Genomic DNA, 19,074 nt, shown 5'->3' on the forward strand with positions numbered 1-19,074 from the left:
TTTAAACTCCTCTTAAAAGAGAATTTCTATTGTTGCAGAATGAATTAATTATTTTTCAATGTTATGAGTAAGGGTAGTCCATTACAAACAAAAGGATAACAACATTTAAAGTACATACTTCTTCAGTAATGGCAGTTGTTATAAAAGCTAAGTACTGTTATATTATAAACCTCAACCACTACCTGCCTAAGATTAGGGAGAAACATCCTATAATCTGATTATTCACATTTTTTTATTTTGAGGTTCCTTGTCTCATGATAGACAGACATTGTCAGAGGTGGGACATGGGCCTAAATAGTCCGGAAGATGAGCAAATATGTTGACGTGTGTAACCGCTTTATATATCTTTGTACACTTGGTTACACATGGAACGCCAAAGATTGGCAATATCTCTAAAGATGATTAATCCTCAGGAAATCAGAGCCAATGAGCACGACCCCACTGCTAATATAAGGTCTGAGTCAGTCTCCATGCTGGAAGGCATGTTGTTGTTCCCCTGGGGCCATCTCCAGGCAAAAGTCCAACATTGCTGCCAACTTTTCCCATTCCTTCTTCATTACCAACCCGCTGCCTGACAACTTCCACCCACTGCTACCTGCAAGGCACTCCCCTTCACAAGACCTTATCAGCCCATCCAGACAGGTGAGGTGACAGTAAGCCAGCATGTGGCTATAACAGGTCCTTCTCTTTTCCTTGGCAGGTCTCTGACAGCGGTATCCCTCCCCTGTCCTCGTCTGCATTTATAAATATCCAAGTGACTGAGCAGAGCCAGTATGCCCCCTCAGCCCTTCCCCTGGAAATATTCATCACCACCAATGAGGAAGCCTTCCGAGGTGGTGTTCTGGGCAAGATCCATGCCACGGACCGAGACCCTCATGACACGCTGGTGTACACTTTGGTGGCAGAAGTGCCCCAGGAGGGGCTCTTCTCCGTTGGGACTGCGGATGGGAAGATTATTGCTGGGGACAAGCTTCCCCATGGCCATTATCTTCTGAATGTGACAGTCAGCGATGGTACCTTCACAGCCACCACCAGTGTCAACGTCCACGTGTGGTGCTTCACGCAGGAGGCCTTGGACAAGGCGGTGGTGCTACACTTCCGCCACCTCTCCCCTGAGGAGTTTGTGGGGGACCATTGGCGCAACTTGCAGAGATTTCTGGGAAACATCCTTGTCACCCGGCGCCAAAACATCCACATGGCCAGCTTACAGCCTGCAGCTACCTCTGATGGAGTGGACCTGCTCTTGGCTGTTGGAGAGCCACACGGCTCCTTGTATGAGCCTCGGGTCCTTGCGAATAAGATCACTGTGTCAGCTGGGGAGATGGACCAACTCGTTGGTCTCCGGATGAAGAAAGCAATTCATGTGCCATGTCATGGGTCAGATTGCGCCCACCGTGTCTGCAAGGAAACCATTCAGCTGGATCCAGGCATGATGTCTACGTACAGCACTGCCCGACTCAGTGTCCTGACCCCACGGCACAGCTTGGAGCAAATCTGTTCTTGCAATGGTAAGCAATCCTTCCTGATAGCATCCCACCCTATAAATACGGGCATATTGAGTTTTCCTTCTGTAAACTGTAAGGCACCTGGGCTTTCCATGCAGTTAGGTTGCCCAATGACCAACAACTCTGCCTGCAATTTCAAAGCCAAATCTAGACTCTGAGAGCTTGAAAGTTTTACATAGTCTTTTTTTCTTTTTTTTTTTAATTAATCTCTTGTAGCATTTAATGACAGCAACATCTATCTCTCTCATTGGGAAAAATCACCCATACCTAGCAGGTAATGAAGCTCAGTGATCAGGATTTCCATCTCTGAGCTCCTGTGTTGATCCTATACTCAGCAAAGCACAGACTAACTGATAAATTTGAGGAAAGCCAAATAAAGTATACTTGTTATACTCACTCTAGAATACCACAAGAAATAAATGGAGGGAGCAGGGATAGAGATTAGCACCACTTGGACAGGAATGGTAGGGGGACACCATAAAATAATATAAAGACTTATTAAGGATGAGGAAATTCAAGGGTGTTGTAGACCATGCTGAGAGCACCTTGAAAGTGCTATAGGACAGAACTAGACAGGCTGCTATTGCAGAATGTTTTGAGTGAGTACATAGAAGAAATACAGGAAGCTCCAAATGGGAGCTGTGGGAGATGCAGTGCAGCAGGTTGCCATGGATGGGACTGTTCCTGAACAGTTATGGTGTCAGGCTGGGAAAAGAGGCAAGGCTTGGTACAGTCCATAGTCTCAAAGTGTGACAAAGATGAGACCTTCCACTCATTCTCCTTCCAGGAACGGCTGTGAGGTTTGGGGGCCACAGCTACATTTGGTACCAGCACACGCAGATCGGCTCCTGGCACATGCACTTTCGCCTGAAGACACACCAGCTGCACGCTGTCGTGTTCTATGCTAACGGGACTGACCACGCCACTTTGGAGGTACATATTGCAACGCACCAGAATTTTTTTTCCAGCATAAAAAAAAACCATCTTACTGTTTCAAGGAAGGGAAGCACAGAAAGAAGATGCAATAATACGTACCCCTAGTAATTCATCTAGCTAAAATATAAGACTTGGGAAGACCAAGTGAGAGCCAAGCAGAGTTTGGCAATGGCCACAACCACAACTAGTGAATCATTTTTAACATCTACGAATGCACATGCTAGTCTCTGGTGTGAAGGCAGCATGCACCCATATCATAGATATACATCGCCCTGTTTCCTTACAGCTTGCTTGTCCATCCCTCTCTTATATCACACATCTCGGGGCAAAGACTTTACCAGGTGGAATTTTCCCCAGACCAGTTTGCTTCCACTGTAGCAAAGGGCAAACTTCTCCCCAGAGCTTAGGAGTGGAGTCAGACACACACTGAACACACAAACAGAAAAATGCCAGACTGCACTGTGGCTCAGTCCAGCACAGAGGAGGCAGCCACATTGGGCTAGAGGGTTGGGGTAACAGGGTAGAGATGAGGAGGGCACAGGTGAGCTCTGAGATTGGGAATATCACCAGCCTTTACCTGCATCAGACCATATGCCAGTCAGGTCATGCATCTAATCAAATGGACACCAAATCAAAGGTCCTTTACAGTAACGGACAGAACAGACAAAACAGGAGTCTTAAATGCCATTTCTCAACCCCCCACTCTTTTCAGCTGCTTTCTTCAAGTGGTTTCACTGTTTCAGACACCTGCAGAGCCAGGAACATTTCGGTCTCTCCTCCCTCTGGCTGCACACTGAATCTACCCAGCATTCAACAACCATCTCCCTCTTCCACTTTGGCAACAGAAGGAAAGCAGCAGATGACTAAGGGATAGGGGGTTTGTACATTCCTCAGCAATTAAATTCAGGCTAATTGGAGAACAAGATCATAGGACATATTTACCAGCTTACAGCCATTTGTCCCTGAGACTAATCACCTTGAGATCTACACACAGTAACCTACCTGGAAGTATTCATCCTGTCCCTGAATACCCTCATCCCTCCTTATGGTTTCACAACCCCATCTTCCTATTTTGAAATACTTTTCTTTCCGCTGTTATAAAAGACCTGCACAGACAAGGAGCTGCACAGCAGCCAATGCCCAGGGACCTGCCCGTGGTACATATTGCAAGCTCCAGCTGCCACAGCCACTGGCCATAAGAGAAAGAGCAGAGAAACAACATCCCTGTGTCCAACTCAGAGTGACTTTAAGCTGCGTTGTAAACGGCTGATAAGAAAAACTTCACTTCTCAAGAAGGGTCTCTAGCTTTCTGCCTGTTCTCTGGGAAGGAGAGTCACCAAGCAGTTCAGCAGAAGGAGACCAGCACAAGGGATGGTGCTCAGAAAGGATGAGATGGCAGGAAGCTCTACTGAGCCAGGCCTAAACACACAAAGTCAAGGGAGAAAAAACTCATTATTGATGGAGTACAGCATGTCCACAAACTTTTCAATGGGAAACGTTCATAAATCTTCCCCCATAAAGTTGCCTGTGAATCGTTTCTTCCCTGACTCACTTTATTAACAATATCTCAGGGATCAAACCATTTCTAGACCACCTGGTCTGAAAAAAACTGAAGGAATCTCTCAAGACTTTAAGCTTTGTGGGCTGCAGTACTCCAGGCATGAACCAAAGCTTTGAAAGAATAATAACCAATGGTTTATAGATTTGGTGAAGGGGATGAGTTCTCCTAAGGGCATGCATATCATCACCCTTCCAATTACTAAACTGTCCTGATGTTCAGAAATAGCATGCAGCAAGAGGATGGCAAACAAGGCAAGCTGGGAAAGACTTGGCAGTCTGTGAGTTCTTGCTCCAGGGAATTGAGTTCTCAGCTGTCTCCCAGCCCCAGAAATTGATAAGCCCAATCTACAGACCCATCTGAAGGGGGTCTAAATTAGATGGGTCTCAAAGGGACCCATCTAAATCATGTTCCTCCAGATAAAGTGAAGTGACAGAGCTCTCTGGTGTGCTTGCCAATTGTGCAAAGCGATTTACACACGTTGCCTCGAGGCCCTTCCATGGCGTGTGCCAGCTGCATCTAGTTCTTCCTTCCTTCAGCAGTTGCTCTCTCCTCCTCCTGGGATTTATTTATACCATGGACTCCTAAGAACTGTTGTCCTGCTCCACTTTTGGCCCCTCCAGAGTAGTCCCATCATATCATATCATATCATATGTAGGTTCCTCTAGAGTTCAGTGTATCACTCATAATCACTCCTCGTCTAGTCTCTTCCAAGCATCACCACTCCTTGCTCTCTCTAATGTCCCCCATGGAGATCTTTTTTGCCTGGGATGAATTGCCTCATGTTACATATTTTCCATGAATATTTTCTTCCATCCATCTCTTTTCTCCTTCTCCATAGGCTCTTGGCTTCTATGAGGGAGAGGTTTTATCAACAAAGCACTGGGGAGAAAAGGTGAAAGAGGGGTTTACCCCTGACTTCACCCCGAAACAGCACACCTAACCTTTCATTTCTCCTTCCTCCATATGAGTTTTAAAGATGAAGCTTGGGCCAAAAATAGGATTTTCTGACATTCCAGCATAATGCAGTAGACAGTGGCACGGTTCGCTTTTAGAAGCTCAATAACTTGTCTTCCTCCCATCAGCTGGAGATCGAGGATTGGATTGCAACACCTATTAGCAGCTCTGGTCTGGCTTTCCAGCATGTTGATGAGGAGCTGGGTACAACAGTAACTCCTTGCTCTGTCTCCCAACTCCTCCTTGCCTCCTCCAGAGAAAGCTACCAGTGCTTCTCCTCACCGAGGTCCTTTCAGCACCCTGACCCATGCCAAAGGGGGAACTGCTCCAGCACCTTCCCCACCACTAACGAGACAGTGAGAACAGAATAAAGGCCACAGAACAAGAGTCCATCTGTGACTGGTGATAGAGTTATGGATAGTCTGAATAATACCAGGGCTCTGATTAGGCTCAGGAAGGGGGAGAAGGGGTGAGCAGCTGCAGGAGTATGATCACATGGCTCTGCACCCTGTGATGTGGAAAGATGAGCTTCCCTCCCTGCACACTGGTGAAAGGTTGCAGGGAAGGACCAGGGTGAAGTTGTGCAACAGATGATGGTGTTTCGCAAAATAAAGGAGGTTGCGGTCACTTAAACAGGTCTTAATTGGTCCATGCAAAGCTTAATATGGGTGAAAGAGCCTAGCTGGTAATTCTTGGAGCCTGAAAGTTGGGATTCATCTTGATTCTCAATGTTTAGATAGAGAGAGAAGGGAATAAACAGCAGGAGAGCTGTTAAAAGCCTCCATGAACAGCAGCCACCTGTATCACAGCTAACCGTGAATTCTGGGACGTGTTTTGCAGATGGTTAACGGAGTGCCTCAACTTGGGTACAGCTGCCGGGGGAACTACACTGGGAACCTCTCCTCCTCACGTTTTGTGAGTGACGGTGAGTGGCACTCAGTCTTCCTGGAGGTGAAGAACATGTCTGTCCGCCTGCTCATCGATGGACTGGGAAATGCCTCTCTCCAACTGCCAGTGACCTGTAGCATCTCCCAGGGCAGACGAGACCTGCTTTTTGGGGGCCTCCGGCAGCTGCTTCAGTCCCAGAGAGTCACACGGGGGTTCAGAGGCTGCCTGGATGTGGTTGCAATCAATGGCAGAGAGGTGGTTCTCCTCCCCGGGAAAGGGCAATCAAAGGAAGTCATGGAGGAGGTGGGGATAAAGCAGTGTTGCTCCCCAACCGGTGCCTGCAGCAGCAACCCATGCCTCAACAACGGGATGTGCTCCGAAACTCACGGAGGAGGTACGTGAATATCCCACGCAGAGCAATAAGCAGTGAGGGGAGGGAAAGGTGCAACCTCTTCATTCATCCCTGTGCGAGGGGGCGACTCCAGCAGAGAATCAGAGGTCCCCTGTCCCAGAGGACCTCAAGTGACAGCTGACTCAGTGCGGCAGCAGCTGGGGGGTATGAGATCATCATCCTGGCTCTCCCCATCAGACCATGGCCCGGAGGGCAGGAGGGTGTTTCTAAGGAGTGGGCATGACCTAGGAGAGCACAACTTTGCCAAAAACTCAAATGCAAATAGAAATTCCACCCACCCCTCTGCATCCTCTTTGCTTAAGGAGCTATTAGCAAGGCTAGAATCGGGCAAGATGGGATCATGCAGCGATAGTATCTGGGCAGAAACAAGCCAAGATCTTCGTCTATTCCCACTGTAGTCAGTGACTCCCCGGGGCTATGGGAAGGGATATGGGAAAACCATAAACTTGAATCCAAGAGTCTCAGGCTGACATGGGGCGTGTGTGCTCAACAGAGTTTTGGTACCAAGACAGTCTTTGCCCAAGACAGTCTCACCACTGCCCCGTTCCTCCCATCATAGTCTCCCCGTGGTAAGCTGTATCACAGGGACAGGGTGAGTTGGCCATGGCCTCTGGGGGAAGAACCGCTCCCAGCAATGTCCACCCTTGTGTCACTGCCCTACAGCCACATCCCAGCTTCCAGAACAGTGGGGCTGCTCCCCACAATGCCCCATCTATCGAGATGGACACCATCTACACTTTGGCCCTTCCTTAGGGCAGAGGGATGCTTTCCAGGCTACTGCATGGGACAGGAGATCCTCCTGCAGCTCTGTGCTCTTTGGGCCATTGCCAAAGCCCGCACCCTGCCCAGCGAGCAAGTGAGGATGGAGGAGGGAGCACACCTCCTCCTGCCCTGCCCGCAGCCTCTGGGAACAAGATTCCCAGCCCTGTCGACTCAGCAGCTGCCTGGTTCAAGTGAACTTGTTTGACACGAGGTGCCTCTGCACCAAACAGCCTGGCTAGCACTCATGCCTCAGCCTTACCCCCGAGACCCTCCACACAGAAAACCCCTCTGGCTGGGCTGGAAGGGCCTCGAAACTCAAGAAAATCACTCCCTCGTTAATAATCATCCACTGCCCTTCCCATAGTTTCCTTCCAAGGTGATCAGCTTCCCTGCAAACGGCCTGACTGCCCAGGAAAGAGCCTGTGGCACACAGCCCCATGCAGAAACATGCAGGAGACTGCCGCAGTGAAGGGGTTGCTCCAGGACCATGTAGTTTGTGAGGTTCTCCTGGGTGTTTGGCTTCCTTAAGCATTGCGGGCTCAGTCCTGGAGACCACGGGCATGCGGTGCCAGTTTATGCAAAGCTCTGCCCAGGGATCTCAGGCGTGGGATTACATGCAAAGGCAAAGACAGGTCTGTGCAAGTGAGCCCGGGAAAGCCACATGGCCACGTGAGAACGCATCTGTGCGGAAAGGGTCAAAGCCAGACCAGCCACCACATCAACCACAGCGCTCAGGACCACAGGTGCAAACCCATGTGAACCCCTGCATCCAGGAACACGTGTGTTGGGGCACACACAGCTCTACGAGCAATGTCCAGCACCTGCTGCGCAAGTGTCAGCATGTCCTGGTTGTACGACCGCTAACACACATGTGGAAACAGGTCTGCCTTTGTTCACTCTGCGCTCCAAAGCAGGGATGTTTAGCTTGTGGATGAGTCGCAAAGATTTTTCAAGATTTTTCTGAACTTCCCATGTGGCACCACCAGCTGAGTGACTAGCAGGAGCTCTCAGCGCAGCCAGGGACATTCCCGAGCTTAGGGCTACACTAAAGAGCAGCCAAAACCCCACACAGGAGCAGCCCCCTCCGAGTCCCCAGGTATGCTGGGTTTCTCTCTGGCTGCGACCAGACACCTCCTGTAGGCAAGAGAAACCCGGCGTGTTGAGACAGGCACTTCATACCGCGAGAACTGGCAAGACCAAAGGCTTCAGAGAACAATAAGTTACAGAGGACTGCATTTAGCAGAGTCAGAAACTGTGAATCAGCCAGCCAGGCTCCCCTTCCTTTAACCTGAATTCGTCCCCCAGCTTCTCCATGCAATAAAGCTGTGCCCTGAATGCATCCCTGGCAGAAGAGGGTCTGTATCAGCAGGGGACAGGTTTGATGTGTTACTTAAATAGCCCTCTAGTGCCACTGCGTTGCCCCAGAGTGGCCATCTAGCAACTGCTCCAGGTCCTGTAATGTGCCCACCAGCCCCCTGTGGGTGGCCTGGGAGCCCCGCAGCACCAAGTACTATGCTTAGGTAGCCAGACTGAGCCTTCTGTGGATGCCATCAGTGCCAGGCACTGCTCCTCCCCATTCTTGCTGGTTCTTCCATGCGAATACAGTCTCTGTATGGCACTCTCACCCTCTCCAGGTTACACCTGCATCTGCCCTGGGCTGTTTTCTGGTGAGCGCTGTGAGCTGGGGGACAGTCCCTGCGAGTCCAAGCCCTGCCTGCACGGGGGAACCTGCACCCTCTCGGCCACCGGCTACTCCTGCCTCTGCCCTGACTGGTACCTGGGAGAAAGGTAAGGGCTGGGGAGGCTTGGGGCTGGGTGATCTCCACCAACAAGCACTGTACACTTCTGGTCCTCACCAGATCCAGATGCTCTGGGATTAATTGCAAATTACATGTAGCTGAGCATAGCGGCAGGGAAGCATCCAAAGGCAGAGCTGAGCTGAACCAGGACATAAATAGCTCTGCCATCCTGTGGTCATTGCTTCTCTGTGCCCCATCTCCTCTGAGCAGGAAGAAATTCTTTTAAAAAATCTCCTCTCCATGCAGATGCTTTGAACGCCCGCAGGTGTTATGCCTGGTGCAGGTTCAAAGCCTCTCCTTGCAAGGGGGAGAGTCTCTCCCCACACACTGCTCCTCCCCGTGGTGTGAGCTGAGCTCAGCTGTGATGGTGGCATCCTCCCAGAGGCCAGGGCTGCCTGGGAGCAGGGTGCGGACAGGCACTGCACTGGGTGGCAGGAGGACACCCTGAGTCTGGGAGGAGGCTAGCTATCACGGTCATGAGGTTCCCCCTCCCTCAATAGCTAGGACAACCACCCTGGGTGCGACAGCAGCTGTTTCAGCCCAGGACCAGCTCTGCAGGGCTCATCCAAGGGGATTTTCTGTCCCAGGTCACAGCCACGATTCAGCTCAGGGTAGTGGTAGTAATACACTGAAAAGCACGTGCAGGATGCTGTTCCCCCTCTCCTGTCAGATAGCCTACAGATCTCCATTATCACAAGGTGTTGGAGTGTTTGGCTTTGGCCCTGAACCCTATGGTTCATATCCCTTTGAAGTTCTCACCATCAGTGTTGCAGCTTGGATACATTGCCCATATGTGAAATGTCAGTGCACACTCGCCAGATACCTGCAGCTAGAGAATTAACTCAGGCCCAGAGGCCGCTCTGCTGCTCAGCATTACCCACCGTAGCCATGCAGCCCCCCAGCCACCCCCCAAGCCCCCTTCCCTGCCTCCAGCCCAGCCTGGAGAGAGATGCCCAGCGCAAGCTCAAACAGCATCGCATCCAGTTCATCCTTCTGCCTTAGTCACTTAACCAGGATGAACACTGGTCCTTCGAATCAACACAAAGGCAGAAATTATTCGTGCAACTCTTGGAATAAAACTATGTAGCTGAGCATTAGGTGGCAGTGTAATATCTGAAATCACCAGTCGTCCAGCCGGAGCCTGTGGGTACACGTTGCACACACCAGGCTCGCACGTCCTGCAACACTGAGTAAGAAACAAAAGGAGCCCAAACCTCACAGACTTTGCTCAGGAACAAGAAAAATAAAGGAAGGAAGGCCAACAAAGCATTGCATATTCCCCCTGACATAGAGAGATCATTACTGCTGGAAGAAAACTACTACTGGGGAATGTTTAGGTTGTGTGGGGTGGAGTAGGACAGAGAATTAGAAATTCAGTCTTAGTTCTGCAGATGCTCCATAAAATGCCAAAAAAAGCCTCGCCAACAAGGATGCCCGTTAACCACTTCTCAGGCTAGATGTTCCTCAAATATTTTCTGCAAACTGCAGACATCCACTGATCACCCAGAAACCCCACAGAGCCTGGAGGACATATAAGACTTCATGAGATATTAACACATCTCAGAGTGACCCTGGGGTCCCTATTTTAATAGGATGGGAGCATCTCTGTATGCTGTGTTAGCCCCAGAAACTCCAAATACTCCTCTAAGGCAGGAAGCCCCCCATTTTAATTTGTTGCATGTGACTGAAAAACAAGACCATCCTGCAAAACATTGTCTTCTGAAAAGCATCATTTTATGCTCAAGAATCATGGTCCTCTGCCAGGAGAGGCAGGTAGCACGAGTCTAGCATGGGAAGGAGAGCAGACCAGGGTGGAGCATCCTTGGCTGGTGTACGTCAGGGTCCTGGACAGGATGATGCAGTTTTAGCTGCATCCCTAGGCTGACGGTGGTTGTCCCCATCCTCTCCTCCCCACAGGTGCGAGAAGCTGGCCGAGGAGTGCCAAGACAACCCGTGCCGGAACTCCGGGCGCTGCGTGAGCAACCAGGGCTCCGTCCACTGCATCTGCCCATCGGACTACCAGGGGGACTACTGCACGCAGCCCATCATCACCCCTGCCATTGTGCCCACACAGTGGGCGGTGGGCCCCGAGGAAATCGCGGAGATTGTAGCGGGCGTGCTGGGGGTGGCCATCCTGGCCGCTGCCTTCGTGCTCATCCGCAAGCGCTACCGCCACCGGGCCAAGGCACACAAGCCCGTGGCCCGGGAGGACCCTGACCTGCTCTCCAAGAGCGAGTTCTCCAAGAGTGTGGGTGTGGGTACCCAAGCCGTGCCCCCCATCGAGCTCAACATCCTCAGCGATGCAGCACACAACAACCTGGACCGGGCCACACCGGAGCAGCGCAAACCCACCAGCACCCCCGAATTTGTCACCTTCAACTCGGCCAACGCCCCAAAGCACCGGGGCACCATCGTGTGCAGTGTGGCACCCAACCTGCCCCCCGCTGCACCCCCCTCCAACTCCGACAATGAGTCCTTCATCAAGTGCACCTGGGCCAGGGAAGAGATGGGTCAGTAGCCACAGTTTTTTCTTGCTCTTACACATCCCTCTTCCTTCTGCAAAGTGGATAGAAGGTTTGCAAACTTGAGGGACCAACAGCATTGGTTAAAGCCAAGCAAAGCACGGGCAAGTGCTGCCCAAGCCCTGCTATGGGTCCTTTATTGGCTCTTCCCTCCCTGCTCACCTCTACATCCATTTTCAGCTTTAACCCACTCGGTCTCATACACAATCAGCAGAGAAACCATTAATGTATAGCCTGGGTCAAAAGACCTTATAAAAGAGAATAATGAAGCAAAGGGGAAAGAATTAAGAACCTAAAAGTCAGTGTGAGTTTTAGTGGTGGCATTTGTATGAACGCTCCCAGGCAGAAGGAAACACTTTGCATGGCTCTGGACAGCAAGGTTACTGCTTTCTCTCCATCCAGGAGTTCATCACCAAAGGATGCTGTTAGAAGAGTTCACAAGAGTAATTACAGGGAAAGAAAGAGATCCAGCAGGTCACTTTCTCTGCCCCCATCCCCTCATCATGCAAGCTTCTTGCATCCAAACAAGATGTGATGAAGTGTGTCTGTTGGGTGCTAGAGTAGTGGATGTCTGAAGGGTGGTGGGAACACTGCCTCAATACAGCCAGGGGTGCCCTCAGGTCTCCCCAATTCCCAAAGCAGTAACTACAGCTCCCCTGTCCCCACCTCTCCTCTCTTCCCTCATCTATCACATCTCCTGTAGGCTTGGAATCTACAGAAGGAATTAGCAGGAGGGCAAGAGAGGGAAAACAGCAGCTTGAACTGCAGCTAACACAACTCTGTTTTATTCCAGTCTACCCAGCAGAAACAACCTACTGGCCCCCCCGGTACCTGTCATCAGATGTCCAGGAATACTCCCACTACGAGATCATTCAAGGCCCCCCTGCATCCTCCTCCCATCCTCCTTTACCCCCACCGCCCCCTCCACCAGCGGAAACAGAGCCAGTCGCTCTTTACGGGGGCTTCCCCTTCCCGCTGGACCAGAGCAACAAGCGGGCCCCCATCCCACCCCGCTACAGCAACCAGAACCTGGAGGACTTCTTGCCGCTCGGCCCCGTGGACATGGCAGCCTCCCAGTGCCAGAACGAATACACGGCCATCAGCTACTACCCAGCCCAGCTGGTGCAGGGCGAGGGCATCCCCTACCAGCCCGACTCCGGCTACAAGCGGGTGAGCATGCGGCTCAGCGTGGCCCAGCCCTCCTATGCCGACTGTGAGGTGGGCCACCAGCCCAGCATCCGAGCCCAGCCCCTTCCACCCCCCAACTACGAGGGCTCCGACATGGTGGAGAGTGACTACGGGAGCTGCGAGGAGGTGATGTTTTAACAGGGGGGAGCTCATCCTTGAGATGAGAAGAGAAGCGCATCTCCACGCAGAACAGTGTGTGGGGAGCTGGCACGTGCCACCGAAGGGAGGCTTATGTGCGTCCCCCCCAGCTTGCAGCATCTCCCCCTGCACAGCTGGGATGTAGTTTGGCTGGATCCTTCTCCCCTGCTGCCCTCTATGGTGCTCCTGCTGCAAACAGGTGGGAAATGCTCCAGCCACTGCCAGGACACGGAGGATGCTCCTGGGACGCCAATGACTAACCTGCCTCCTTGCCAAGGGGACTCCACGCAGGACCACAGCGTGCCACCTCCTCCCACCCCAGGCTCCCTGGCCACAGGGATGAGGAGGAGGACGAGGAGGGCAAGCACTGTAGGCATGGCAACAGTCATGGTGGAGAAGGTGTGAAAGGACTAGCGGTGCACAGCCTGGGAATGCCCCAGGTGGGATAGCAGAAGCTCTCTGCCTCCAGCTCTGGCTCCATAGGCTTGCATCAAGCCAATAGTTTGCCCAGTGGAATGGATCAGCTGGTGCAAACCCTCTTCCACATCTGCTCCCCGACACAGGGAGAGAGATGAGGGAATGCAGCTGGCCCCGTCAGTTCGTCCCTCACTTGGCCAACAGAAGTCCAAGAAAAAAAAAAAAAAATTCATTTCTGTAGAAAAACCAATCAACCAGCCTTGCCGCACCGGGAACCACCCACAGACTCAAACCAGCAGCAAAGCAAAACCCCTGCCCAGTCGGGCTGCACTCGAGGGAGAGCAAGGGAGACCCTGCCCCGAGGATGCGAGCACAGACGTGTCCCCGTGGCTGTTGTGGTCCCATGCTGAACGCAGCGGTACATGGTCCTACCACGCAGCTGGGACTCCACAGCGTACCCCAGAAAGACTGGCCAGCTCTGCATGGCATCTCCTGCCCGAGATGGGGCACTGAAGCTACTGAGCGTGGGTTTGCCTGGATGCCCTTGTGGTTGGAAAACGTATCGTTTCTTCGTGAGAGGTTTTCTTTGGTTGGTTGTTTGATGTAACTTTTTTTTTGTGTTGATTTTTGGAAAGTATTAAAAGAGTTTGGATTTTTTTACTATTATTTTACTACTATTCGATAATTCAGGGATTCCCTTGGAAATAGGGCATCCCTGTCTAGCTCCAGCCAAGGGCAGCCCAAGGAATAACAACTTATTTTGGACACCAGCACACCCAGCCTCTTGAGCCTTCAGAGTAGTACCAAGACAGAAAGTTCAATGCATTTTTGAGGATCCTGTAAGGGCCAGAGGAAGGTGGCAGACCCACAGCAGCCTACCTCACTTTGGGAAATTACGAGCCTCCCGTACCTGGAGCAAAAGGGTTGAAAGGACCCAAATCCAAGCCTTGCCTTGATTCCCATCCCCTACCAAACACATCTGGGGAAAACAGAAATTAATCTCATTTCTGAAAGTAAAGCCACAGCCCTTAAAGAGATGACAATCAATCGATTAACCTGGAAATCACACCTGACTCAAGCATATCTGCAGAGAGGTCCCCAAAACGCCCAGCACAAGCTCTGTGTGTCACAGGAGCCAGCCCCAGCACCCGTAGACCCTGCCCACAGCCCCACTCCCCTGCCCAAGCATCCCTTGGGCATCAGGGCCACTTGCCACTTCTCCAGCACCCACCAGCCCCCCGGAGCGCTCCCTGTTTTACCTCTCAAAGCTCTCATGCACTTTAGCAATGATTTGCTCACCAAAAACCGCAGGCTCATCACCGCTGTCACTCCCCCACACACGCCGGGCAGCCTCCTCTGGAAGGGCTCGCAGTCAACTAGAGAGCACGATCCATCTCAAGAGGTACCCCAGCAACAGCTGATGACATCACTAAAGCTCAGTGATGCTTTAAGCGGCAGTGATGTCATTAGCTATCACCATGGAGATGGCAAAGGGAGGACCAGGGGAGCAGTGCCTCCAAGGGCCAAGGTCCGTAGGGGATGAAGCGCTGCGGGGGCCAAGGGAGCCCAACAGTGACCGATGACAGGGGACCGTCTCAGCCCGGGGCAGTGCCTCAGTGTCTCCTACCGTGGGAAAAAGGCAGGACACTTGCCAGACTTTGCCCAAAGATGCATATACGTTGGCTGCCCTTGAGGGTCCAGCAGTTATGCCATGGCCCAGAAGGCAACGCAGAAATCCTAGTAAAAGACTCAGTTATTCAACAGCCCCAATGGGAAGACGCCAGCACACTGTGCTAGAGCGAGGGAGTAGCATGTTGGCGGGTATCAGCCCATCCCCTGTGTCTTTAAGTGTATCATACAGCAGTTGAAAGGCAGTACAAGCCGGCACACCTCAGAGCACTAAAAGACCACAATCCCCACACATTAATTTGGGCGCAGCGTTTCTAAACTCAGACATCAGCAAGTGGTGTAAAGAAACACAGGAAAGTTCATGGGGGAGAGTATAAAGAACTTTTTCTGTAATTCCAAGAGTTGCTTCAGGTTGGAAAAGGTTGCAGGAGAGACCTCCCGAGGTCCTGCCGGCCTCAATTAGCCGACAACCCTAAAGCACTTTGCAGACAGAGCACAGCACCATCTCTGCGAGGCCCCGAGGAACGGGGATGCCTCTGGGCAGGACCAGCAGGAGAAGGAAAACCCACCCATACAGCACACAGCTCCAAACCAGCAGTCCAACCACACAAGGTTTATGCTGCCCCAGCACTTCAGGCTGCAAATCCTGTCCCCAGCTCCATATCCCAAGCCAGGGATTCACCCCACTCCCCAAAACACCCCAGGAATGCCACAGCTTCCTACCTGCTGGCTTGAGGGGGGCTCATCATGCAGAGAGACTGAGAAGGGGGATGGTACAACAACCTCCCTCCTGCATGAACTGCCGGCTACAGAAGAAGCATCACCTGGCAGGACCAGCCCCCTTATCCCACCACAGCTGGGGTTAATCCCAAATTAAAGCCAGGGGAGGGAGCACTTGGCTGCACTTGTGCAGGTCCCCAACCCAGCTCTCCTCTGCCAGGATGGGCTTTGCAGTTCCCTGTGGCTATTTTTAATAAAACTCTAAATGCAGCTGGGTCCCCACAGCAGGCTCACCCCACCACGGGACATTGTGAAGAGCAGGTTCTTCCTTGGAGAGCAGCATTTTCTTACGGCCAAAGAAAAAGATGGGGGTCTACCTGCTCTGCCCCCATTTTCTGCTCATAAACCTGTTTCTGCCTTTGCTCGCTGGCATTTTCAGCAGAGTGGGATGGCATGAGCCCTGGCATGAGTGGTATTGCAGCAAGGACCCACCACTGCTGCTGGCTCAACATCTGGGCAGGCTGTCACCCTGTTGGCTTCCCATCCTCACTCCAAGAGTGCCACAGTTTCTCAGCAACATGCACCGCTTTTTCCCATAAGGCAAACCCAAATTATTCTTCCCAGCATCAGAAGCAGCACAAATAACAGCAGTGATGTTTTCCTTTAGACTTTTTGACTTCCCAGGGTCACCTTGGCTGGCAGCCACAGGGCAGGGGAACAGAGATGATGCTTTGCTAAGTGACACCTGGGAAGGGGCAGCCTCAGCAAAGCCATTCCATGATAAAAAAGGATGGCCGTGGATACAGCCATGGGGACTCTCCATGGTCAGAAACACCCCGACCAGCAGGAGCTGCCTGTGCTCAGCCACCCCTCCCACCCTGGGGTCCGAGTGGCCTCAGGTCCCCTTCCAGGGACCATGCTCCCCATCAGTTCATGTACTTCAAGGAGACTTTTCTGCCACAGCTTTAAGCGATTACCTTTTTTTAGCACTGATTTCCCAAACAGCCCCACTAATGACACACCACAATGGCCTGAATTATTCAGCAGTGGGAGGATAAGCTGAGCTGCAGCAATGCTGGCGTGGTGCCTGGCCGTCTCCCAGTGTGGGATGGCTTCTGTTTCTTTGATCTCCTGGGCGGATCAGCAGCAGCTTTGCATCCACCACACTGCCAGCATCGGTACATGCTGGGCTCTTTTTTTCAGCTGCAGCCCCACTTTTGGCATAAACCAGGCTGCTGGGTCCCAAGACCCAGCCAAAAAGCCAAGGTCCAGCTTTGGTGGGGCAGAGAGGAGAGCCAAGGCCAGCAAGGCCACAAAGGCTCTGCCCACAACCTACTTGCACCAATGCATTCAGAAGGAAAATTATCATTTTCAGAGCAGCAAAGCTGAAACACTTCTATTTGAAACCCTCAGCCCAGGGGGGAGTCTCATATACTGTTACGGGGGTGGGAAAAGCACAGGGTCTGTCTGACCTGCTGGGCTCCAGGACTCCTGCTCTCCCACAAATGTCCCCTCCTCCCCAAGCCCTTGTACTTGGGTGATATTTGCAACGGAAAAAAAAAAAAAGAAAATAAAAGAGAAAAAACAAAGACATGAGACCCAAAAGTTGTAGCACGTCCGCTGGCATTCATGCCACACCACTGCCACAGCAAGGTCCCCCTTGGAGACCCCCAGACCTGCTCCATGCCTGCCCAGGCCATGCCAGGGTAGTTTTACAGCAGCCCCGTGGAAAAGAAACCCCCATCTCACCCCCCAGAGCCTTTTCACGTAAAAAATAGATCATATTTATTGATTAAAGTAAGATACATGATTCAGGTGCAGCGCCAGCTCTTCCACTGGGCAGCTACACAGGCTGTACGCTGACACTATCCATAGGCAAGAGACACGCACATTAATCATTTCTATATATACACAATTTCCTTGGTTACAGAGCAGCCTACGATACACAAGTGTCAAGTTTTTGTGCCCATCGGGTCCCGTGTCGGGTCCCCCTGGGTCGGGAGAGCCCCTCGCTCTGTGTGCCCCACCAGCACGTCTGGCCCCATCCCCGACCACCCCTTGCTCACCCCGATAGAAGTGAAGAACCGCAAAAAACATTTAATGCTGCTGTGATACCCCAGTCTCCTGGGAAATGAGGTCTTCACCCCTGATCGCAAAGTGAACTGGATGCTATGTGTCCTACCAGCAAACCCTCTGATGCCCAGTGACAGGCTGGGGCCAGGCCCTGTCACACAGCTGTCCCCCAAAACGCGGCCAGCCTTCTTGTGGGGTACCAACAGAGCAGGGGGCAAGCATCAGACGTCCCCTGTCCCTCACAGCATGCCCTCCTCTGCCAAGGGTGACACTTCTGGGGTCAGTACACAGCGATGGATGTGAATTATTTGTGAATATTGCACTTTTCCCGTCCGCAGTGTGCCCTGGAGCCCCCTCCCAGCCCTGGGTGTTCGCTCTCTACTCCCGTGGTGTCCTCCCGATGGAGGATTTGACTTAAAGCTTTGCTCTGCCCATAACTAAGCGATGCCGGAACATGCCGAAACCTTCACCAACACAGACTTGGAGGAGATGAGGTGAGCCCCGAGAGATGGAGTGAGCAGGCGAGGGGCTGGAAAGGAGCAGCGACGTGGCACAGACCCACCCCACGCCTGGCCGTGGGTCCACACACCGGCATGGGTCACCCAAAGCAGAGCCAGCAAAGGGGACACAGTGCAAGACACTGAAACACCATCCACAGAGGCAGCTGCAGGGACTCTGCTCTGCACAGCCTTCTCCCAGAAGCGGGTCAAGCACCAGAAATAACCCCAAGCCTCACTCATCCTCCAAAAAGGGGAACACGGTCCATCAGCGCTATATTCATGCTCCTTTCCCACCACCGCCAGCAGCCTTTGCCCATCCCCAGGGAGACACGGCTGCAGCGGGATGCAGCGATAACAGTTCTCCAAAGGAAGCCACCGCGCTGCCGGCATTTGGGAGATGCTGCGTTAGCAGAAAGGAGTTTGGCCCAGATAGGGGGTTGCAGAGGAGTGGCTTTCACACCGCTAGGAAAACACATCCCATAGAGGATGCATTTGCTCTCATCTTAAAAAAAATTAATAATTAATCCAGCAGAGAGGCACGGAAACTCTCCAGGGAGAAAGCTGGGCTCACCAAGAGGAAAGAAAGCAGCAGCGCAGTGGGGACTGTCCACCCCAGGCATGCACCAGCCACAACGCAAGAAGCAAGAGGAGCACAGGGAGAAGCACCAGAGAGCTGCCTCCTACCAGAGCTGGGGTGGACGATGCCACCAGAAGGGAATGGGAACGGGAAAGAAAGGGTAAAAAGAAATATTATTATGGGGTTTTTGTGAGTGATTTGACATTCAGTAACGGCCTGCGGAGGCAGCCAGAGCGTGCCAGGGCCAGCTCAGGCACTGTAAACAAGGTGATTTATTTTTGCGGCGTGCGGGCAGCATGCGGTGACCCCCCCAGGGAGACCCCATCCCACTCAGGGAGAGGCTTCCAGCCCAAGGTGACCAGCTTGGACCCTTGCGATGGCAGAGCCCGTTCGCCCTCCACATGCCTCGGTTCCTAACGCTTCTGAAAGTGTTCCAAAAGTTAGATTTGTGCGCTAAAACGGGGAAAAAGTGTGTCACTTCTGAAAGCGTGGG

At 52.2% G+C, this 19,074-nt stretch overlaps 1 protein-coding gene across 1 annotated transcript in view; it reads left to right on the forward strand.

Annotated features, from left to right (window-relative positions):
* Nucleotides 1-12,665, forward strand: part of FAT2 (FAT atypical cadherin 2) — a 46,040-nt gene extending 33,375 nt beyond the window's left edge. Inside the window, exons 18-23 of the mRNA XM_074156125.1 lie at nucleotides 701-1,508; nucleotides 2,293-2,438; nucleotides 5,797-6,238; nucleotides 8,653-8,806; nucleotides 10,735-11,327; nucleotides 12,133-12,665. Coding sequence (XP_074012226.1) covers nucleotides 701-1,508; nucleotides 2,293-2,438; nucleotides 5,797-6,238; nucleotides 8,653-8,806; nucleotides 10,735-11,327; nucleotides 12,133-12,665 — 2,676 coding nt within the window. The remainder of the gene's footprint in view (nucleotides 1-700; nucleotides 1,509-2,292; nucleotides 2,439-5,796; nucleotides 6,239-8,652; nucleotides 8,807-10,734; nucleotides 11,328-12,132) is intronic.
* The last annotated feature ends 6,409 nt before the right edge of the window (nucleotides 12,666-19,074 follow it).

The sequence above is a fragment of the Numenius arquata genome, chromosome 11 (assembly GCF_964106895.1).
Source record: "Numenius arquata chromosome 11, bNumArq3.hap1.1, whole genome shotgun sequence".
NCBI classification, from domain to species: Eukaryota; Metazoa; Chordata; class Aves; order Charadriiformes; family Scolopacidae; genus Numenius; species Numenius arquata.